At 26.1% G+C, this 25,838-nt stretch overlaps 2 protein-coding genes across 3 annotated transcripts in view; one reads left to right on the top strand and one right to left on the bottom strand.

The window, feature by feature from the left end:
* The first annotated feature begins 1,681 nt into the window (after positions 1–1,681).
* Positions 1,682–6,915, top strand: LOC113552158 (parafibromin). 2 transcript variants are annotated; one of them, XM_026954880.1, is made up of 12 exons: positions 1,682–1,977; positions 2,150–2,255; positions 2,331–2,450; positions 2,531–2,679; positions 2,999–3,212; positions 3,292–3,469; positions 3,553–3,689; positions 3,800–3,820; positions 4,852–4,976; positions 5,175–5,404; positions 5,579–5,720; positions 6,753–6,915. In XM_026954880.1, exons 1-12 carry the CDS (start codon positions 1,847–1,849, stop codon positions 6,787–6,789), a joined length of 1,590 nt encoding a protein of 529 aa, XP_026810681.1. In that variant the 5' UTR covers positions 1,682–1,846; the 3' UTR covers positions 6,790–6,915. The 2 variants fall into 2 exon arrangements, with proteins under 2 accessions (XP_026810681.1, XP_026810682.1); XM_026954881.1 differs by lacking the exon at positions 3,800–3,820 and having other exon boundaries at positions 6,753–6,912.
* Positions 6,916–16,888: 9,973 nt separating this feature from the next.
* LOC113554455 overlaps positions 16,889–25,838 on the bottom strand; it is a 42,848-nt gene continuing 33,898 nt past the window's right edge. The window contains exons 4-7 of the mRNA XM_026958324.1: positions 24,625–24,758; positions 19,546–19,632; positions 17,114–17,291; positions 16,889–17,036 (exon numbers count right to left, since the gene is read on the bottom strand). Coding sequence (XP_026814125.1) covers positions 16,966–17,036; positions 17,114–17,291; positions 19,546–19,632; positions 24,625–24,758 — 470 coding nt within the window. The 3' untranslated portion in view covers positions 16,889–16,965. The remainder of the gene's footprint in view (positions 17,037–17,113; positions 17,292–19,545; positions 19,633–24,624; positions 24,759–25,838) is intronic.

Here is a 25,838-nt window from a genome sequence, read left to right as displayed (position 1 = left end):
AAAGCAAAAACTACACACGGGCGAAACCGGGTGTTCAGCTAGTATATTATATTTATTCAATTCAATAGCTACATTCAATAATTACAAAAAGTCAAAATTTTAAGCAGTGAGTGGTGTTAAGACCTCTATATACCTCCAAAGTCCAAGGCTTCAAACGTTTCCTCAACGAAGCCTCTGTACTAAATATTTTTTATGGGCCCTATATAAAACTTCTAACTGACAATAAAATAATAAATATTATATATTGTTATATACTCTTTCGGCTAAGGCCCAAAGGTATATATTTATATGTTGTAAAAGAGTCCGTTCACTTACGGGTTGTATTCAAAACACTACACAAAATCTGTTTAACTTTAAGAAAATATTTTATTAATTATTTTATTATAGGAATATTTTAACAACACAGTATTATACGAATCGGCTACTTATTCACGACTACTCTTACTTATTCTACGTTTTTGTCTTGGCGACGCAGTCGCTTGCAAAAAAAAATAATCATATTGCTTACACTACTATATTATTGTATAATATGCTTACTAATCTAAGTGTGTGTGCAAGGGTTCCTAACAATATTTTATTTATTCACCTGCCGATTAAAATATCAAATTGATAATATGATATATATATATATATTTATATACTGTTCCCATAAGCGCAATTTGAGGGGGCTTGGAAGTTACTAAAAAAAGAAACTCGTTAAGTAACTTAACTTTAACTTTTTAATTCGTTAATGTCCACTGCCCAGCCTTGTCAAATTGCACCTATGACTATTCCGCTACTTAATAGTTGATTAATCAAAATCATTTTAAGTACGCATCTTAAAAGTTCATTAAATGACATACGCCATACCCGCATGTGTTGTCTCTGTCTTACTAACGTATATCATAACAAATTTTCGTTCAGCAAAATACATTTTGTGACGTCAACTTTAATATTAGAGTAAATTTACCTATTATCAAATTTAAAGGTAAGAATATTATCTAGGCAATGATATATGCTTTTAATGATATTATTATTTTAAAGTGAGTTACAGCTATGCAAAATATTACAACTTTAAAATGTCCATTTTAAAATGATAATACCAATAGGCAATAAAATCATATGTCATTGTCTAGATAATATTCTTAACTTTAAATTTGTTAATAGGTAAATTTACTCTAATATTAAAGCTAACATCACAAAATGTATTCTACTGAACAAAAATTTGTTATGATGTACGTTAGTAAGACAGAGACAACACATGCAGCCTGCAGGTATGGCGTCCTCTTAAGTAGTGACTTGATGTAAATTTAATTTAATCTAAGAAATTGTACCTACTAGTAGTAATAACTATAATATGTCTTAAAAAATATACATATCAAGTTCAAGGACAGTAACGAGATTTTTTAAATTTTTATTACCGTAACTTCATTAGAAATTTGTAAAATATGAAATGCCAATTAAGGTCAATCATTAAATCAATAACTGTGCGGTTTTTTGTCTTAGGGGTGAATTTTTTGTTGTGGATTTTTCTGTTATTTTTTTACGTCATTTCTTAATGAATACTTAGTAGTTAGTACTCATTTGGATAAAAATATTAATGCTTGATGCTACACTGTATGTCTTTAGTGATAAGTGAATTAATGATAACGCATTAGTATTTTTTGTTTAGGTTTTAATTGATAATAATTTTGATAAAAATACAAGATCAGTCACTTTAGACTTAGTTAAATCAAATCAATGTACGTAGTTCAGTCTGTCGTGTAGTACACTGTAGTACGTACACAAAATTAAAAATATTTTTGTGAAGTTTTTATTATTTAATATTTTAAACATTGTTTCTATTTTTTTGTAAATTTATACCAAAATGGCAGACCCGCTAACTTTCTTACGAACATACAATATTAACAAAAAAGAAATCATAATTAAAGACAATCACATATTATTTGGTGACTTATCTTGGTCAAAAACTGTTAATACAAACTTCTTGATGTATGGGTAAGTAAACGGGAATACAATTCATGTACCATTGTGTATATAAACAACAGTTTATGCTTAAAGCAAGTATTATATAATATTTAGTTTGATCATTATCACCAATATAAGAGCACCTTACATTAATATATTTATCTTATGAATGTACTTACCTATTTCTTGTATGGTGTTATAGTTCTGGTAAAGATGGCGCACCAAAAGAGTATTACACATTAGAATGTCTATTATTTCTATTAAAGAATGTTACTCTCACGCATCCAGTATATGTGCGACAAGCAGCTGTAAGTAATTTAACATTGTTTAAGTACCAATTATTTGGTTTGATTTGATTTTATAACAATGTTTTGGATTATTAGGCTGAAAATATACCAGTTGTAAGAAGACCAGATCGAAGGGAACTTCTTGCTTATTTAAATGGAGAATTATCTACATCTGCCAGTATTGATCGCAGTGCACCTCTTGAAATTCCAACTCAGGTTAAATTTAAATTTATACTTTTTATTTTTACATTTTATGTTTTTTACAATTAGATTTGTATGTTTAATATTTTGAATAGGTTAAACGAAGTGCTGTCGAAGATGTACAAGAATCAGTTGCAAAAAAACCTCGTATGGAAGATACTTTACAAGTTCAAAGGGTTAAGCAGCAGTTGGCTGCACGTTTGGATGCTCCTAAAGAGTCTGCTGTTAATGTTGATAATATCAAGTACATACTGAATAAATACAATATTTAAAAAAATGTTGTCAAGTATAATCTACTAGTCTGAATTTATTCACATTATATAAAATTAATACAACATGTTAGGCTTAGAAAAATAAAATTGATTTTGTATAATTATTCTTAAAAGTCCTTATTTAAGTTAAATTTATTAAATTAAATAATTTTAGTCAATATATGTTTTCAGTCGTGGTACTGAGCAATTATTTAGACTTTTAATCCCGAGTCTGAAATGGTCTTGAATAAACTGAAAAAAATGTATATACTTATAATACATAATAATACAGATTTTAACTATTTTTAATAGATCACTTTCGGAAGCTATGTCTGTTGAAAAAATTGCTGCAATTAAAGCCAAACGTTTGGCAAAAAAACGGACTACCATTAAAGGACATGATGATATTGGTCTTGGTCCAGATCTTAGAGTTATGTTGGATTTTGATGTAGATATAACAAAGGACATCATTAAGCGAGAAAGACAATGGAGAACTCGTACTACTATTCTACAAAGCAATGGAAAAGTAAATAACAAACATAGTTAATTTGAAAATTATTTTAAAAGAAACTATAGATACATTTATGTATTAATTTGTGTACAAGGTTTTTGGAAAAAATATTTTTGCAATACTTCAATCAATAAAAAACCGCGAAGATGGGAGATCACGTCCATCACATAGTATGTCAGCCACACCACGTGTAGCTCCTCCTAAACCAACTATACCACAGCCAACTGTTTATAATCGTTATGATCAAGAAAGATTTATTAAATCAAGAGAAGGTTGGTCAATTTCTTAAATATTTGTTTCATTAATTTTGATACCAATTTTAAATTGTATTTAACTTAAACATTTTGATGTTTAGATACGGAAGGCTTTAAAATTGATACTATGGGTACATATCACGGTATGACATTGAAATCTGTTACTGAAGGAACAGTTCCAAAAAAACCAGTAGCTACTGTCACTCCTGTACAACAATCTTCTCGGCCTGGGCCACATGTAAGTCAGCTACTTGTAATAATAATAATAAATTAGGTACCATTGGCAGTTGAACTTTAATTTTATTTATTTATTTTAAATAATATTAAATTTTTAATTGTTTTTAAAAGTTTACGGAAAACGAAATTTTGGTGAGTTTAAAAAAAATTTCAATTAATATAATAACTATTAGAATTTGGTACAATTAATTGGTTTTATATCCTGATATATTATATTTATTGTGTTTATTATTATATAAAAAATATAAAATTTCTATTTTTTTGTATAGCATGTAAAACAAAATAGAATTTAAATGTTTAAAATAAATACTTTAGGTAAAAGTAGTAGCGTTAAACACAAAGTGGGGTAAATATAATAAATCATTATAATCAAAAAATGATTCTGAAAGGTGCTTGATTTGCTAGTTAAAGTAGAAATACTAGAAACTATTAAAAAATTTTAAAAGTTTTTAAAATATCAATTAGATTCAATTTTAAATTGATAATTATGATGACGAAACTTAATCATTTCTACTTACCAAAATATTGCTTATAAAAAAATATGAAAAATCAAATAAAAAGCTTTATAATAATTAGTTATTTAAAATTAGTTGTGTTTTTGTAGTATGTAATTACTAATTATCTATAGTTGAAAAAGTTTTTCAATGCATTGCTTATAATATTGTTATTTTTTGCTTCTCTTTACCGAGTGCGCCGAGAGGGCACAACTCAGCTGTGCATCTAAATGAAGTCGTTCTGTGGTTTTGAGGTCTAATTTTATCCCACCAAGTGAATTTGTCATACGTTGTCGTAAACCACTGAGTGTTATCGCAAGGCAGGGCTACTATTTACACGAGTCACAACGACTTGAGCTCTCTTGGCGCACAGGGTATAGTCTGCTTGTACTGAAGGTTACATTGAATAATGAAAATAAAAATTGTTACTTTTTCTCAATTTTTCTTATATTTTCTTATATTTTACTATTAGGTTGATGTTATGACTATATGTAGGCCAAACAACTATGCAACTATGTATAATGTTTGTTAATTAAAAAAAAAATAATAATAATAGTATTGATGCATTGTTTAATAGGTATATTTTTTTATAAAGGGAGGAAGGGAAATTATTGATGGACAATTTGTCTGTATTATTCAATGTAATAATTTTATTGTAATAATATACAGGCCAAATTAACTGCTTCTCAACAAGCTAAACAAAGAATATCAAGGACCCCAATTATTGTCATCCCTGCTGGACAATCTTCATTGATATCCATGCATAACGCTCGAGAAATTTTACAAGATCTGAAGTAAATATTTATTTTTTTTAACACTTAAAAATATTTTTAAATTTATGATATTTTATAAAGGTAAAGGTAATTGTTATTGTTTATTTTTATTTGTACATACAAATTTTCATTTTCATTTTCATTTTCAAGATTAATATATTATATTAAAAATGTATTTAGTAACAAATTCTGATTAAACAATTAATTAATTTTTTAAAGATTTGTTTCAACTGAAGAAAAAAAACAAAGTGGATCAAAACGTGATAATGAATTACTTTTGCAACGTCGTAAAGATGGGGGCATGACAGTGCCTTACCGTGTGGTTGACAATCCTCAAAGACTGACACAAGGGGAATGGGATAGAGTGGTTGCTGTGTTTGTTATGGGACCTGCGTGGCAATTTAAAGGATGGCCATGGGATGGCAATCCTGTAGAAATTTTTTCTAAAAGTAAATACTATTTAATATTTTTTTTTTTTTTTAATGCCAATGTTTTATTTTACTTTTATTTTGAATTTAGAAAAAAATATATTTATTCATAATATAATATAATATAATATATACATAAAAATAATAATAATAATAATAATAATTTACAAATCAAAATTGTTGTATAATTTTCAGTATGTGCATTTCATTTAAAATTCGATGAAATGAAATTGGATACTAATGTGGCCAAATGGGCTGTTAATGTTTTGCAAATATCAAGGACCAGACGTCATTTGGACAGAGCAACCCTTATGGTATTCTGGGAAAAATTAGACAAGTATGTTGTATGAATATAATTTAACATATAAACTGGCATATAAATATAAAAAATTTAATTATTAATAGATAATTGTAAATTAATGCAAATAATTTAATCAACTGCTAATCCACATAATTGATGCTTTGAATAATTTCCACCTTATATTATATTATTTTAACAAATAATAATAATAAATCATATAATAGATATATAGTAGTATGAAAACCTAATTTTCAGTTTTACTTAAAATAAAATAAATAAAATAATAGTTATTATTATTTTTTTCAATTTTGTAGTAACTCAAACTAAATCATTATATTACAATATTAATAGATTTAAAATATTTTAATCAATAAAATGTAGATCAATCATTTATAAAATACAAAGTGATATTTTTTTAAAAATCAAGTTTTTATTATTGCACATTATTATAAAAATATCTTCTGTATTAATGTATTACATTTAATTTTCTATAATTTATTGAGATAAGACAAATTATACATTAATCTCATATAATCAAGTTACATTATAAAAAAATACAACAATTAAATGTTGGTTTAGTTATCTTGTAAAATGTATCAGAATGATGAAATTCCATTTAGTATAATGCCTATAGTAGGGGCCAAACTTATGTGCACTTTGTGACTGCCTCTTATCATAGCCAGAAATTTGAAACTTGATATTTTAAGTAACATTCAAAATGTAATCAAAATGGCATCCAAATGCCACACACATTTCAAATGTATATGATTAAATTAATTAATTTTTTTCTGACTTCATATGAGTGAGTACTACCTTGTATAATAAAAAAGATGGTAAAACTATAAATAAAAATATTTCTTTTCAAATATTCCGCCAACAACTGTTTATGTTTGAAGATTATTGTGTGTAATATCGCCTCGAGGTAGGTGGAGTCACCAATAGTACATATGTTTGGCCCCTACTCTAGTAATATTAATTTAAAACTATTATATATGATTTTAAAATTTTTACTATTTATTCATTGTTTTTAGATCAAAGTATGTGTAATTGTTTATGTTTTTTTTTCAGACATATATTGAAGTGTAAACCAAGCTTAAGATTTTAGATAATAATAGATATAATGACAATTGATTAATCCTTGAGCTTGTATAATGTTTTTTCAATAATTACAGTATTGCTCATATTTTAGTAATACAGTAATTAGTTTAATTTAAATGTTGTTTTATCTTAATTTATACTTTATCTTAATGTATATCGAAATTGTTTCTTTTTATAGTTGATTAAAAAAAAAGTAATATTATCAACATAAACCATCAATAGGTCTTATTGTAATTTTTTATTATTAAGTCTACTTTTTTATTTTATTTATCATGTCTTGTCTAGCATTATTTTATATTTAAAAATATTAAAATATTTAACAACTTGTACTGCAAATTTGTAAATATTGGAAATCATTTATTATTTTAACAATAATGATAACTGAGGCAGTACCTATACATTTTTGTATGCTAGCCAACATTTTTTTTCATCATAAAACTGTTAACTTATGTTTTTAATTAATTGTCAAAGTATTAAAGTAAAATAAATATTTTGACATATTATTAATATTGTGATTATACAACATATTTTTTAAATTTAATAAAGACGTATTCGTGAAATGAAATATGAAATGATTTGTTACCATTATTATTGAAGTGAATGAGAAAAATGTTAACATTTTTTTTGAAGGTAATGAGTATTTAAAATATGGTTGAAAGCTTTTATATTAAGGATTATAATATAGCCTTTTAAGTTAAAATGCAGCAAATCAAAAAAAAAAATTAAAAATTCTAAAATTCTGCTTTTTCAATAAAACATGAAACAGTGAAATGCATAATAAAAACAATATTTTAACAGTTAAAACAACACTATAAATCATCAAAAAATTAATTTACTTATAAAAAATGATGTAAAATAATCAGTTGGGTAAGTTAATTTTAGAAAGTATTGAAATTACTTTACTTTTCAATCTTAGAAGTGATTTGGTTACTTTTCATTATAAAAAATCTATTAATAGACGCATAACAATATTGATTAAATCAGTAGGCAACTCTATTATATGTGTTAGGTATCTGTTTAATAAAATAAAATAATTTTTAATTTTTAACTTTCGTTGTCAAGTCGGAATGGCTATCAGTGGCGTATATAAGGAGGTCTTAGGGGTTTAAAACCTCCCCTGAAATGTATGGTTGGTACGGGCAATGATTTTGATTGTATAATAATTGGAATTTAAGAATAAAATTTTTTTTAACCCCTTCCTGAAATTAATTTCTATAAACACCACTGATGGTGGCTATACAGGGGGTTTTAAAACAGTTATATTTATTATTTAAATAGGAAAACAAATTGCATAATATATTGAATTTATGTTTTGACTTCAGTTTATAGTGCTTAATGTTTATATAATTAATAATTATACCTAATAGTTTATAGTTACACATAAAAATTTAATAATACTATTATACATTTCTACGTGAGCTATTTGAAAACATTCTGTGTATTTAAAGATAAGTTAATTAAATAATAAATGTGATTAACTTTCATCGTTATTTACAGCACAAGTTTACATGTCAAAACTATTGAAAACTGAATTGTTGCGAAGAGTTAAAATTAAATATATGACGTATACTTGCGGTATACCCAATATCCGCATTATAAACATATTATTATTTTATATTTTTACAACATTTTAGATTCTGAACGGAGTGATGAATGTATTGATTTTACAATGATGTGTGTTTTTTTATTTTTGTGTGTTATCACGTTTTGGAGTAGTAATAGTGCTTTGATTTTTGACTTTATCCCCTCTTTGAAAAGGAAATTGACTCTAGTTGGTACTTTGTGGGGTCAAAAGTAAAAATTGTTTCGATTTTGCTGTTACTCAAAAACAAATCATTGTAAATCCTTGAAATGTTCACAAAATGTTTATATTAGCGTTATCTGTTTACGATTAAATTTTCAAAATATTTAGAATTTTTTAAAACTATTTATAGACCATTGCAATTTTCGATTTTTCTAAATTTTTTTTCTTGAAATGCTGACAAAAAAATTTGGCTTTTCCAAAAATTTTTTAAAATTTAATACAATGTTTATTATAAATTGTTCTTATTGTAGTAAAAAAAAAAAAAATCCTTAGACACAATTTTTTGTTTACAAGCATAAAAATTCAAATGTTTATAAAATATGTCAAAATCGCAAAAATTTGCAAGGAATTTTGAAGTTGAAAATTCATAAAATTTTTGTAATTTATATCGTAGGTTAAAAAACCCAACACAAGGTCCTCCATAACTTTTTCTTCAAATAACTGTAAAAAAAACTTCAGCGTCAATATAGAAAAAAATTTATAAGCGTATGAAATTTATTTTTTTACGAAGTCAAGTAAATTGATGATATATTACAATTTAAGTAAAAGTAATAATATCTCATTGTAAACGATGACGATTTCCAGTCATTTAATCGAGCACTGATTTTTTTCAAATTACCTAGTTTCATTGGAAAAATATGTCTGTAGACTTAAATTGAAAGAAAAAAATTAAATATAAAAAGACCCCCTCTTAAAAGTATAAAACGAGTACAAAATTATGTAAATCTTCGTCAAGATATTTAAATATAATATTCCATTTACCGTAGGTACTACATGTTATACATAAAAATAATCGTCTATAGAAAATAAAAAAGGCGTTAATTCCTAATATTTGCTGGCCGTTAAGAATAATGAACATCACAGTATCACACTATAGCTGGCTAGTAATAAAAAAAACGTTGCACTCGTCGTCTGGAAGGCATCGGACGAAACCATAATTTAGTTCATTTGCAATTCAGAGTTCAAACGTCAAACACCACACAAGAGTCAATGGCTGCAGTCTACGAATCAGCCAACATCAACGAAATCGAATACACCGACTCACTGTTGTTATTAATGAAATCACCGGTAATCGTATATTTTCATTATCGCTATACAATGATTTCGTGCATTGAAGGTACAGCAGTCGACGAACCGACGACGTACGTAAAATTGCAGTTCTTAGGCCGAAGCCGTCGGATAAGACGACAGAGAGTAGGTACCCCCAAGAAAGAGGAGGCACGGGGCTTGGCGATAAGTCACCAACGCGCGTTTTCCGGCATCCCGTGGTGTGACGAGTTCACGGGTATCGCAAGCTCGGTTATGGACGCGTTAGATCCCCCTGTGCATGGCGGCCAGCCGAACGGCAACCGCCTTTTACAATCGCGCGGCCCGACGGCGACACGGTGGCTGTATTATAAGCGGTACGGGAGTGGACAACGGTGCTGCCTTATTAACGGCGCCAATAGCAGTTTAGCGATCGTTACTGATTTACGAGAGATCGACAATTAATCGTTACGTAACAAGGCCTAACCGACTGCTTGATGGACACGAAACGTCACGGATAGCGGTATAGTTAGAGCGAGAATGTACTGCATTGTGCATTCGTGCGCACAAAGGTATAACGACAAACGGTATGAAAGTTGGCGGGCGGCGACGGAACAGCCGGACAACAACGATCAAAACATTAAAAACGTACTAAAGCGTTTAACGTCGAGTAAGTTGCCACGAAGCGGTGGAGCACTAGGACGCGTGCCAAAATAAAAACGTCCCGGTGTACGACGTTTACCTGTCGCGACACGGCCGGCGGAGGCTGACAAACCGCCGAACGCAATCGGAGACGCATAAGAATAATACGGCGACCGATAAAGCAACCGATCATAATCGCAAATGGTGTTTTGCGATCGTACAAAAATACGATGACTTCTCAACAACGTATTGTAAAAGTTAAAAAAAAAAAAAAAACAAACAAATCTCGTGTGACATGCATTGCGGGATGTTGCGTATTCTTTTCGCGTATATATATATACGTGTTATATAAGCTAACGCGGTTGTCGCAAAGGTCGCGGTAACAACGGACCTACCGAGCTATCTTTGCGTTGTCGCGGCCGCAGTCGACGTTACGCACACGGCACGGAAAGCAAAAAGGTTGCTCGCGTTACTTCACGCAATTTAGTGACATTACATACTATCCATATCAACGAATATAGTTCATACTTTTACGCTCGCGCCACCATACGCGTATGAGCACTTAATCCGTCGAAATTATATTATATATTATATATACCTATACCGTTTGTTCCCGTTGTGTTACCACCTGCCGCATTGCTCATCAAACCCATCGCCATCTTCGTCTCCACCCAGGCATACTGCATACATTGGTTACGCGAGTCGGCTTTATGCCAAATCATAACCGTTAGTTTTTATAAATTCCATATTATTTATTCCTTGTTATTATTATCGTCGTCATTTGTTATATGACGAGGGAGCACTAACACTAGTGTTCTAAGTATCACTATCCTGTTACATCAAACCGTTGCTATTTAAAATATCATTTATTATTATCACCCACGCCGACATTCGTCTTTTTATTATACACATATACTGTTGCTCGCCATAAGGTTCACCGCACCGGTATAATTTATATTGCGTGGCCAACAATCTCATATCTGTTGAGACTTGGTACGTTTCCACGGGAACATAGGTACGACCAATGGTCAACATGTCTTTGAATGCAGTGACAGTGTCTGATTGCAGCGACACGGGTGGTACTGAACGAGATCCATGTACACACATACATCCCGACTGTAGCCGTGATGGTGACGATAATATAAATATATATACATTTATTAAGTATAATCAAAATACTGTGGTGACATCACTGACATCGGGTCACGGACTATATGTGATATTTACGTCAATACGTCATTGATAACAATAATAATATAACAAATACAAGGTGACCGGCCGGCGTTTGCATCACCGGCGAAGACGCGCGATTTCGACGTGATGCGTCGTCCGGTAATAGTGAATTTGACGGATCGTTGGTATTCATAACGAAACTGATGCGTCACCAATAACACACGAGGTTGACTCATATATATATATATATATGTGATGGCAATGCAAATTACACACCAAGACGTTAGACGAATGGTGTCGTCGGGCGGTCGTACATTTTACGTACCAAAACGATATATGGTTTTGAGTGTATCAAACACTCGTCACTCGATCTACACTATTTAATTTTTAATCATATGTACATCATTTATTTTTTCAATATATATAATAAAACTTTTAAACGATCTTTCAAAAGACTTAACATTCTTAGTGAAGATATTCTTAACATAATGGCTAAAACTTGGCGAAAATTAAATTTAGTATTGTAATTTTTTCTTTATATCAATGTTTATACTTAAAAAGTAGGTATTGTACTTAAGTATAAATATAGTAGGTATAACTAGTTTTCATGAAAAAATTTCGTATGTTTATTAAAAAAAGTTCTACTTTTCTATAACTGATTTTCAAAAACACCCCCAAAACGTTTTTCTGCGTACGTCCCCGATAACATAATATATCCTACTAATAATTATCCTAGACGACTGACAAATCATCTCCGTTCAGAATCGTTATTCGAATACAATGATACCTGTTATTGCATTCAAATTTAACATATCCATTATAGTGACTTACTCTCCATGTCTACTATACAGCAGGTCAATACCCACCTTTTTTTCGTTGTATATAGTAAGATTTTCATCTTATTATTAATATTTTTTTTTATTTAAAATAATTGTAACCACACAGTTTAAACAAATCCAAATAGTAACGCGTTATATTATGATTACTTATAAAAAGTAATTTCCATTACATTTTTGTTACTAGGAAACAATTTTAATGAAATTACGTAAAGTGTTACTTCGTTTCATTATTAGCCAACACTGGAAATAACTATACTTGACTAAAACACAATCAATATTGTAAATCAATATTTTATATATCATTTTAACTTAGTTTGTAACTGTAATAATAATTAATATTTAATAAGTAATGCATATTTGTAAATATGAAAATTAATTTTTATGTACTAATTATTATACTTAAATACAAATCTTACACCACTTTTTCTTATGAATCAAGTATTCAAGTTAAATAACTTGTTACAATATTAAAGAGTAGAGACTAAAGAGCACTTTAAAAAGTTAGAAAAGTTATTAAAAAGATCTATTTATATTTTTTAATATTCATCACCTTTGATGGTGGTTTTTTAGTAGATATCGATTTTTTCATCAATTTTTTTATATAAGCATTTTCTAATTAAGATAATTTTTTAAAAAGCGTAAATTTTTTTGTGCGATTTGAGTTAATAATATTTTCGAGTCTTATAGTTTTTTATCGATTACTATATGATAAAATATTTGTCTGTAAGTAAAATAGCTTGACAATTTAATACAGTTTAAAAAAATCCTCTGATGGCATGAATAACGAAATTGCGTTATAAGGTGTAAATTAAACTTAAAATGTAATTAGTTATTACGCATTTATGACGGTCATAATTTGTTTAATCATATATTCAGCATGAAAAACAGACAAATTAATATTAAAAAAAATAATTAGACAATATTTTTGATGATATGTAACTTCCAATTCGAAAACTTGGTTAAGACGTTCTGCTAAATAGTAGATACCGTTGTTCACGTTGTTGAATACATTGCTAATATAAGTGTTTCATTTTTAGTTATATGATAAATCATTGCACATTGCATACGAAAAACGATGAGTGGAGCTGATGCTGTCTGCATGTTTGAGGATATTTTACAATAAAGTGCTTTTTAAAATTATTTTTAATTTATATTATCTATTGATAGACACCTTAATATATAATATGATTAATGCATCATGCATCATAATATGTATATTTATACATATAAATTTTATTTATAAGAAGTCTCCAATATTAGTAGTTGCATCCCGGTCTTCTGAAACTTAGATCAAATGTCGCAACCCACAGGTTTCTAATACCCTCAAATGTTTTTACCCTCGAGGGTAAAATTAACTTAGTATATTTTTACTTCCCGGTAAAAATATTCTAGGTAATTTATACCCCTCTGTAAAGTTATTCGTTATGGAGGTAAAAATATCATATAATATATATTTACTTGGGAGATAAATATATCCTAATATAGTTTAAACTGATCGGTAATTATTATTATATCTTAGTTTATTTTTACCCTCCTGGTAAATAATTTTGCCCTCTAAAGAATAATTTTATTGGGGGAGGGATTTCAATAACCTAGGTCATTTTTATCGGGGGTAAACATATGCAGGAATAAAAATCGCCTGTTACAAGTAGGTAAAACAATTTTAATAATCTATTAAAAAAGATATTTGTATATCATGTTTATGGTTTAAAAAATCACATTACTCAAATATTGTATATACATAAAGTTATTATTTCATTTTTTATAATGAAGTTTATTTGCTTAAGTCAATGAGGAAACTTTTATCATAAATTTAATGTTTGTCACATCGAATGTTTGTTTAGTTTCTCTTCCAACTAAACATTTACAAACTAAATATCACATTTATGCAAAATCGACGATGTATACTTAATTGCCCTTTGAAACAAATATTTGAAATATACAATTAATTAATTCTAATTAGTTATACATATCTTAAACACTTTTAGAACATAAAGCACTATCATTGTTTAAAATAACAATAACAATTTTATAAAGTACCGATATACCTATAATATAATCCTACATAATACATGCCATTAAATATTTTAGAACAGGTATAAGTTTTAATAATTATTGAAACAATATTAATAGTCATAATAACGGTACTCCAAATAAAATGTATGTTGTCGTTACAGTGAAACTTATAGTTTCATATTGGTAAGATTTAATACTATTATTTATATAAAAAAAAAAAATCATTAATATATCATATTATCATGTTTATACCTTATGTTACAATTAAAACCCGATATCCGTCAAAACTAGTTTCCACAAATCCCTTTAGTCAATTCTGGTTTTGACTAGTTAAAACTAGAATTAACTGCAGGTTTAAATGAGTCGGTAGAATCTAGTTTTAACTGAAATACATGTATTCGAACTCGTACTACCTAATAAAAATAATAATTCAGCCGTCATAGCCTTTTTTGGTATCCACGTTATAGCCGTGGTCTCCGTTGCATGTAGTCATTGAATCTATGTGTTTTTCTCGTTTTCTATTGGTTCTAAGTTAATTTTTTTTGCTCTTGTTTGCGTTCGCCGTTTAATACTGGTCATCAATGTCACTGTGTCGTTGAATACTTTGATTTCATTTTGGACACTGAGAGAGAAATAAGTAACCGACAACTGTTTTTTAAGAAGCTTATGAAAGTGGTAGAGAGAAAAAAATACAATCATTAGGTATAGGCAATATCATACACGTGCAAAAAATCCCGTAGAACAAATCACTTTTTATGTAGAAAGAATATAAAATATAATGCTATCCAATTTAACAATTATAAATGTTACGTTAACTAGTTTGTCCTGTCAAAATAAATGATATAATAAATGCCTATAAGAATATTATTCTAATATTATGTACTTATTTCTATTTTGCTCCAGTTTAAACTATATAGTTTAAGGTATCCATTTAAAAATTACAGATTTTTACTAAACAATTTTAGTTTAAAGTCTTAAACCAATATATTTTATAGACAACTAGTTCTAATTAAACAAAAGTAAGTTAAAACTAATTTTAATGGTGATGGTATCAGTTATTTCTAGTTTGAACTAGTCAAAACTAGAATTGACTAAAGGAAACTAGTTTTGACTGATTTATGGTTTTAACTGTATAACATATATATTTATGTCCTACACGAATTACAATAATTATCTAAAATATGATATCATATTATATGTATATATCATCTTACCAATTATACCGATAATTTATTTAATTTTGTGCTTGGTGACTATAATGAGTGAGAAATTTAAGTTAAATATTAAATTATGAGTAGTACATATTAACATATTATAAAGAAAAATATAAGAAATAAATTAAACAATTTTTTTTTTAAAAACATTTTCAACCACATCACTTGGAAAAATTACGAAATTATTATACCTAATTTATTTTGTATAAGTTTAATAAGAAAACTTATAATACTTAGATACTATTGGAGATTAAAATATGTACATAATTCAAATAATTTGTACAAAGTTTGTTGTATTAAAGAATAAAAATGAAAACTATATTTTTAATTATTACAATTAATTATAACAAAGATTATTTTTATCCACCATTGTTAAACACTTTTCTTGATAAATTATAACCTGGGATGTTTCGGTATTTACTATTACAATGTTGCTCTAAACGAAATTTGTATTTTTCAAACAATTTACATAGTATTCAGTGTTTACAAAGATATATAAAATATATGACGAACCGAGCGTATAAAACTCGTCTATATAATATAATTAAATAAAGTTATTGCGGTCGCTATCGAGTTTGAGCCGATCTACAGGAATCTTCCTCTCCTCCTTGTCCTTTATCACGGGATATTCTCGGTAGCTCGTTAGAAATGTTTTTAATGCGATTTGTCCTGTTGTTTTTGTCTTCTCGACCGAATTTTAGCATTCGGTGGCCAACGATGGTTATAAATGAGAAAATGTTAATGACAGGATGGTGAGAGGAAGTTACAGCTTGAGTCAGAATACAAAAAAAAAACAAACAAATTAAAAAGGGGTTTATTCTCTTGCAAATAACAAAAAACTAAAATTTGTTAAGTGTGTTTACGATTGTGTCAAAAATGGGAAAATGTTCTCTAATACGATCGCCCACCAGAGTTTTAAAATTGAAATGTATTCTTGGATTATTAATTATAAACAAATAATTGTTATATATCCTTAATCTTTATAATTTTAAATTGATATTTTACTTTGTATTTTAACTATTTCAAATTTATATGCTAAGGCCTATAAAATGTAATCAAAGTTTTTAAATATATTAAATATCATAAAAGTATTTTTATGTTAGTGATTTTATTGAAACCATTTTTACATACTAAATTGAGTTGGTGAGAACAATAAAAAAATAAAATAAAAATATAAATTGCCATTCGGTGAATTACGAAGTGAAAAATATAAATTTTTAATTAAAATTCGATAATAACTGCATGTACTTACAACCTATTTATTTATGCAATAGATGTTTGATTGATTTTTTTTTGTATATTTGCTTTTAATACGAGCAATTATTATATACCTACCTAAATGTTTAAAATTATTTTGATGCAAGGAAAAAAATAAAATATGAAGTGCTTCAATATTCAATTTTATAAGTATATTGTGAAAAAACTCAAATTTACACATCTGTACATAATATACAATTAACAGGGTTCTGTCACGTCTCGTGTACAATCATATGTGTGAATGATGCGACAAATAGAGCTACCAGAGTCGATATATGTTTTCCTGTTAACAAAATCCAATCACTTTTCATTATAAATAGTATTTAATAATAAATAATGATTTAACTATAATGTACCTACCAGGATATATTGTATTTATGTTATTTCTGTATTTCTCTAGGAACATATTTTCTGTAAATGACTGCGTGAGTGATTGGATAACGATCATTTTTCGCCATTTCAGCTGTTCTTGTATGAGACTTGCTTCGCAAATTAAATCCAACTCTTCATTGGGTCCTTGAAAATGATCTTTTTCTACCTAATTTAATATTATTATTTAATAAAATTATATTATAGTAAAGTATTATTCACAATTGTTAAATATTGTTAAATTTTACTAGTCTTATTGATAGGTAAATTTATAAATTATAACATTTAATACATTAATACAATGCTGTTGGCATAATAGTGTCATTTAAAATATTAAACACATAATAATGAGAGTTGGATATTAGGATACCTCATAGAAAATCAATGATCCTCTTGTTGTTCATCGGGCCACTTGACTAATTCTAATAAGCAACGTTTTAGATATGTAGGGACGCAGCGTAATACATAATAACTAACTATTTAATTAATACATCATGATACATTTTGAAAATTATGTGTATACTGTATAGTGTTACCTTAATATTTACATATAAATGCATACTATGATGCAGGAACTATCAGGAATGAATGAAAAGCCACGAAGATGGTGTGTCTAATTTATTTATAAGAATAATAAAATCATATAAATTCGTTTGTATTAATAATAATATTTTTAAAGTTATTATATGCAAGTGTTTTCTAACCTTTTTACCGCCACGGTAAACTTTGATAATATTTTATAACTTTATAAGCTGCGGACCACCTCAACTTTAAGAAAACCAGGAATACCTATTTTAATCTTTTCTCCCTTTTTTTTTGCTAATCTAAGGAGGTGTTTAAAATTATGTAATCATTAGACACATCAGAGAGTTGTTTTGATTTAGTAAAATAAATACTGATATATAACTAGTTCCTGATTTATCAAATTACAGGTATAGAAATAACTGTAGTATGTTACAACTGCATATTAACACATAAACTATATCAACGTCTGTCACAAATTGTATATCAATGTTACACAATTTCAGCTATAGTACTAATTTATAGTTTTTCAAATGACTATAATAGCTTAAAATTAGTCTAAATAATATGAAAATGTCATTATGTATAGAACATGACAATTTAAGTAATGAAGAGAATTCATTTTTTAATTGTAAAAATAAATATGTATAATATTACCAGTGTCATCAACTTTTTTTAGGAGTTTAAAATAAAAATGAATGCATTTTTGACAACAAAATAATTCTAGTTTTGAAATATGTTGTAAGAAATTAAATTTAAAACGCTTTTAAGTAAGTATAGGAAGTACATATGTATTTTTGATATTTTTAATCAATATATGAATTATTGTTTATTTTACAGCTCAAAAAAGTGGTGAAAGGCAAATAGGAAATTTAAAACCCGCCATCATATTAGAATTAAAATTAGAATTTCCGCTCAGAACCTAAAATATACAACTCTTATCTTACATAATCAAAATTAAAATTCAGTACATCTTTTCAAAGTGAATTAAAAATGTTTGATTAATACTTCATAATATTGATGGTATATATAGAATTTTTGAATGTCTGAAAGTCAAAAGTTAAACATTTTAAGTTTTAATAAGCTCCAAAGAGCTGATTGCTAACAATTTTGATAAACCTATTTAATTATTTATTGTAACTAATTTTGTAAATTCATGATATTTATTTGAAGTATATTTGCTATATCTACTTGGAGTTCATAAGATATGATAAATTGATGATGCATATGGATAAAAATAAAACCATTAAATTTGTTGTATCGTTAACATTTTACTGCATAGGTAAAAAAATGTATATAATTACATAAAACAAATTTCAAATTTTACTGTTATATTAAAAAGATATTTGAAATATTTAATAGCAAAATTATAGCTATTACTTATGTTTGTAGTTTGATTGAAAAATCATTACTTAACATTTTCTCATATGAAATGTTTCTCCATATTATCTTTAGTTTTAAACAATGATTGCAAACCAGTCATTGAGTCACATGAATACATGATGGACAGGTTTTGAGTGTAAAATAAAAAAATTATTTTTAGTAGTGAAAATTTTTGGTATAGAAATTCTTATTACTAAATTGATACATTAAAAAGTATATTTTAAAGCTATTATGATAAAAAAAAAAAAAAATACAATTTATCTAACTGATGAGACGTGTTTCATAGTTTAATCAAATTTATATTTGTTACACAAACTTTTGAATAATAATGGAATATAATTAATACATAATATAATTATCATATAATATAAAATAATAATATATTTTATGCTCTTAAATTACAGTTGCTATTTCGTATTTGTAAACTTATATCTTTACACTAATAATATTTTTAATATTAATCACTAAAATATAATAAATTGAAAACAGTATACTCGTAAATATATTGAAGTACATACCTTAAATCGAATTCCTACGGCTTTTGAATATAAAGGGCCTTCAGGGTTGACCATCACAGGGTAATTTTCCATTTGATTGTTGCTTGCCTATATAAAATAAAAATATTTTTATTCAAATTTGTTGGTTTTCACAATATTATTTTGGCGCTTTTACATGTCATAAGATAATTTAATAAAAAATCTTAATTGAGTTATACATTTTTTATGCATATATTGTTAATAATTAAGTAAAAATTACAACAATTTTATAATTTTAGTATTATACGTTTATTAGTATTTATGTATAAGTCTCAAACTCGAAATTTATATATTATTATTAATGGAATTAAATTTATTTATACTCATATTTAAAATATAAATTTAACTAAATAGATAACCATACAAATTATTTATACTAATCATACGTAATTGTAATTCGATAGTTAGAATAAGAAAATTATGATTATTATTTCGTCGTTTAGTCAATGGCGTATATAGAAATCAATTTCGTGGAAGGAGGTGGATTGAAAATTATAATAAAAGTCTTTAAGTGATTGAGAGATTGGTTTTTGATAAATAGCAAATAACATTATTTTCTTAAATGTATAGGTATGTAATGCGAGAAGTGATGTACAAATATCCGGGAATTTAGTTACGGAAAATATATCGGGAATACGATAATTTTTTAAATATTGATCTTATCTTTCAATATTTAATTAAAATTATAATTGTAAATTATTCAAATGATAACAATTTTTACCCAATATTGTTGAAGAAACTTTTGGTAATTCCAGAAACGTATTTAATTTGTATCATATATGATATGGTATGATATGATATATAAATAAATCTAATTCAAGTTGTATTTAAAATTCAGTTATCAATGTAAAGATTCTATTTTAAATAATTATTCAAACTACCTATATAGTATATAATATGTAAAATTATATTTATTTTTTAACTTTTAATAAACTCAATACCTTAGCACTGTTCTTATACTCGTATCATTAACTTTTATATTGAAGTAATTTTCCCGAGAGTTAAGGGAATATTCGGAGAGTATTCCTTGGGGAATATACCTTGTAGCACATTACTAAATGTAAGTAAGTTGTTTATGGAGGTTTTGGATCTCCCTTTACTATTAAAAAATGCAATGCTTCTCCTAAGAAACCTACAGCACACGTTTGGTATGTGCTTACCTCTTGAACTCGTATTAATTATATATTTTATACCATATGATAATATGTATAGGTACTCGCAACACTCATAAACTTAATTGAATCATTATTCATTAATATCATTTTTGATATAACTGTTATTACTTTTTTTTAAATATATCGCTAACACCTCCCTTTGGCCTCTCTTTAAATTACGCATAAGGCATAAGGTAATAGATTTTTCAATATGTTTTTCGAACATATTTATACACATGCACGCATGCACACTTACTCTAGCAAATTTATTAAAATTATTAACTATATTAAACGCTTTTTTATTTTTATTGTTTTAAATTCCATAAATGAACTTATTGTGAATGAAAAATATTTGAGAATATTAATATCAATAAGTGATTTAAAAATCATTAAAAATAAGCGTATCGAATGAAAAAAATAAACGTAAACATGTTATACGTGTGTAATAATCAATAAATTATTTAATTTCCTAAGTACATAATAAAGTAATTAATTTTTAGACTTGACTCGTGAATCGTGATTAATTCAGCGAACACTAATAATATAACAATACGGATAATATTTTAATCCGATTTTCATTTTTTTTCTTTATTACATTATAGACTCTTCACTTTAATACGATTGATGTAGTTTGTGGTTAATCTATCATAATATTCTCAGTTGACTTACATATGTGGCCAAACGTATTTCTATATTCATAAAATAGTTTTCAACTCAATAAATGTCTATCATAATATAGTTATTAAGTTTAAGTTTCATCCACTTATTTCCTGTTAAAACTCATACATTTTATTTTACATGGTATGTGTAGCATAATATTAAATAAATATTCACTTGCTACTGTTGTTTTCATAAATATAAATTATAATATATTTAAATATAAGGTATCTATTTAAAAATAAAATGTTATAGATATTTACTACTCGTCTTGAAATATTTTGCATGAAAAAAATAACTTATATACTTGTACATAATGTTGTAATAATTGACTACAATTATTTGAGTACACGTTAATGATTTTTTTAGGTATATGTTATAGCAGTGTTCGATATTATGTATAATATACAGTTCTTATTTTTATTGTTTATAAAAGTTTAAATTTTAGAATTATTAAATTATTATTTTAATGAAATAAGTTGTTTGCTATCAATTTTATGTCTCTGTATTCAGTTTTCTTAAATTTTTAAAATTTTTTGATATACCTAAATATTTAGTATTATGGTGGATAAATATGATTAAGGTTTAATGTAAATTATATGTAACACGATTTAGAGTAGAGATTGTTGGTATTACAAGAGAAGTCATTGGATAGAGTTACAGAATTACCGTAAAAGTATTATTTGTATGATATTATGTTAAATAAATAATATGTAAAATCTAATAAATCCTTGGATGAAATAGAACATAATAACATCTTATAATACCTAATTAATTATTTAATATTTATTTTCCTTATCTTCAACTACATTTTTTTTTTAAATATTACTAACGTATATTTATGATTATGGTAGGTTATATGATTTAGGTATTTTTAACAAAGTACGGCAATTTTAAACGGGTTGAAATAATTTGTCATTTATTTTGATTTAAAGTTAAACATGATACATAATATCAGATATAATATATTTTTTTGGCATTTCCGTAAACGTAAGGTTTTGGATTTGTTTGTATAAGAAGGAATGTTTTTAAAATTACTTCAGTTCTGAGTTCTCCATTGAAATTTTAGAAAAATTTAAAATGTACATAATCTTTAAACTATTTACTTTATTTTAAGATGTAGTAAATACTAAATATTAGTTTATATTAATATCATGTACTATATTTACTAAATCTATAAAAATCATATTTTTAATTTTTATCCTAATTAAAACTTAAATAAATTAGGTTTTTATTGGTTAATAGTATTTTAAATTTTTTTCTTTTAGCATAATATTTAATATCAGATATTTTATTTGTTAGTATAATATAATAGGTATATTATTATCTTCATATATCTTATATATTATTGGTAAAATAATATACCATCTATATTTAATATTTATATATTCATATAATTAATTTATTTATTCAGGGATCCAAAAGCTACATTATATAACTATCATAAAAAAGCTTTTTTTACTAAAACATAACAATTATAAGAAATAATAAGTATTTCACGTTCAAATATCATTATTTTCAAATTTTATTAAATGTATTAATCCAATTTTTAATATATTTGTGTATATAAAACATATGTATTCATTTTCTTATGTATTGCATATAATTAACATAAATAATATTGTGATAATTAATTTGAAATACATCGAATATGTACAGTTAATTTAATGTATTTTATTTTATAAAACTGTATAAAATAAATTAAAATATTTAACTGATTTTTACATATTTACAATCAATTATAATGCATTTTACTAGTATTCTCTGTTTATAATATTATAAGCCATAAGCAGAGAGTGCTTATATTTCAATTGTATGATACATTTTTATTGCTAACAATATGTATAATTGATAAAAGTATAGTTTTAAGCCTAAGCCTATAGCTACAGGTACTTTATTTATCAGTACACCAACTTAATTGTTGTCATTTTTTTTTAAATAATTAATTAATAATTATTTTTATTCTTAAAAAAATCAGACCCATTTTTAAGTCTTAAAACATTATCAAAAATACCAAAAAAATCTAGTTTTAGAGCAAACCACTTCTTGTCCACTGGACCACCGAATTGTCAATAAAATAATTTTCGCATTTGAAAATAAGAACTATTGCCTTAGAGTACGAGTAATCTTATACGTTTCTCAAGCATTTGACCAGCTTTGATAAAATTTCCCATTCTTTAAATTAAAAATATTCCTCTTATCTCCACTCTAACTATTTAACCCAATATTTTCTTCTAAACCACTCATTTAGTGGCATTTTATCCATAAGGTTCAATATTGAAGCTACCCACAAACAATTTAAGCTTTATTTGTTAAATAAATAATGGTATTATTTTACTACTCTTTGTATTACATATAAGATACAACATGCGTTTTGTTACCTATGTGCTGACTTCTATATTATAGTAAATCGATAAAATATATTTATTATATTTATATAATACAAATTTATCACTTGAATTAATATCATCATATAAGTTGTACAATAATGAATCGTTATTTATGATAGCTATAACTCAATAAGTATAAAAATATTTTTACACCCTAATAAAATTGCTCTCCCATCTAAATTTGTTTGGTACAATAATTGACACATTGTGATTATTCGTAACAGTTTCTGCCATAGCTAAAAACAGTAAAAACTATTACAAAAAATGTTATAGCAAATTAAACAAACACAAAAACCACTAGTATTTACCTTAGTCAGTGAATTCATTCCCGAAAATCACCCCCGTTGATTAAAAAGACATTGTTGCGGATCTCTCAAATCCTTATTTTTATTAAATAAATTAGAAACTTCCCCGAAAGTCTGAGGTTTTTCATATTAGTGGACCTCCTTTCTCATGCTATTTCATATTGTTATTTATTAAAGTTTATTAAATTTACTTATTGTACAAAAATTAGATTGTGAATACTCATTCATGTATTTTTAATAAAAAAATTAATAAACTATTTTTATACAAAGTAATATATTAACCAGTGTTAAGATATACAAAGTTTGCAATAAAAGCTGTGATAAATAAAAAAATGTATAAACTTTCATGTATTATAGACTTTCACATCTTTTAGAATACATTTCTATATACTTTTTGGACCTATAATGGTTTAACTACGACTATTTGTTTTATAAATTAACAATACACTTTGAATTATTCAAGAACTGTAGTTTGGCGGTCATATGACGTGTTGATTAAAATTAATTTAATATAAGTTTAAGATATTAATTTTCTACTAATATTCATGAACTCACCTGAACACCATTGACATACCATGTCATCAATGGTTGCGGATAAGATTTGGAGGAAGTGCAATTTCCCGACAAGAGATCGCCAACCGCATAACGATTAAGCACACCCTCTATCAAAGGGTTCTCTTCTGGATATGCTGTCAATAACATAATATTATTACATTAATCATTTTTATATATCGATTTCTTGGTGTATATTATAGTCTCGTGTAAATAATTATATTTTAGATACGGTTTAACTAAAAAGAAAAATAAATAAAATAAAATCTTACACTCACTTCAAAATGTTTAATGTTAAAAACTTAATGTCATGATACATACCATGTTTTTTTTAAATTATAAATTTCTAAATGAAAATTACCGTAAAAGTTTTTTATTTTTTACGTATAATGTACATAATATTATAGTTATTACTTACGAGTAATGTGCTTTTGGGTAAACCACACACTATTAACGATTGATTTATTATTATTTAAAATTCATTAGATAATTATACTTGAAAAAAATATTTAAGATTTTCAAAAAAAATTTTTTTAAATTTTAAATTTGAATTTTTATTTTATATATAACTATTTTAAATACGAAATTTTAACTCATAGATTTTTGAATATTTTAGCAATTAAACATTATACTGTGAATTTATTTTACATAATTCTGCATATACTTGGATTTTTTATGAACATTTTTAACAGCAAATTTCCTTATTTTTTACTGTAAAACTGGTGCACGCATATTTAATGGTTTTTTTATTATTTTTACTCAAATATTAATTAACCCCAATTGTTGCGTCCCAAAATTCAAATTTAAAATTCCTAAAAAATTAAGTTACACGAACGTCGATAAAAATTTATAAATCGTAGAATAATCCAAAAGTGATGAAATAAATAGAATAAAATTATTATATTATAGCATATATAAAAGAATTGCTTAATTAATAAAATTAAGAATATAATAATTGCACAAAAAACAATGATAACTATTTGTGAATAAATTGAAATTGGAAGTTTGAAAAAATCATAAAAATTTGCAAGCTATTTTGTAGTTAAAAATGCATACAATTTTTGATTCTGAGCAAATGGATTAATGTTTTCGTTTTACAATAATGTGTGTTTTTTATATTTGTGTCCGCCATAACCTTTTGGAGCATTATTTGATTTTTTCTTTTAAAGTATTGATAAATATTTTTAGTCTCAGTGAAAAATGAAAAAAATATGATA

Source organism: Rhopalosiphum maidis, chromosome 2 (assembly GCF_003676215.2).
Source record: "Rhopalosiphum maidis isolate BTI-1 chromosome 2, ASM367621v3, whole genome shotgun sequence".
Lineage (NCBI taxonomy): Eukaryota > Metazoa > Arthropoda > Insecta > Hemiptera > Aphididae > Rhopalosiphum > Rhopalosiphum maidis.
The sequence above is the reverse complement of the archived record's forward strand: the minus strand, read 5'-3'. Positions and strand labels throughout refer to the sequence as shown.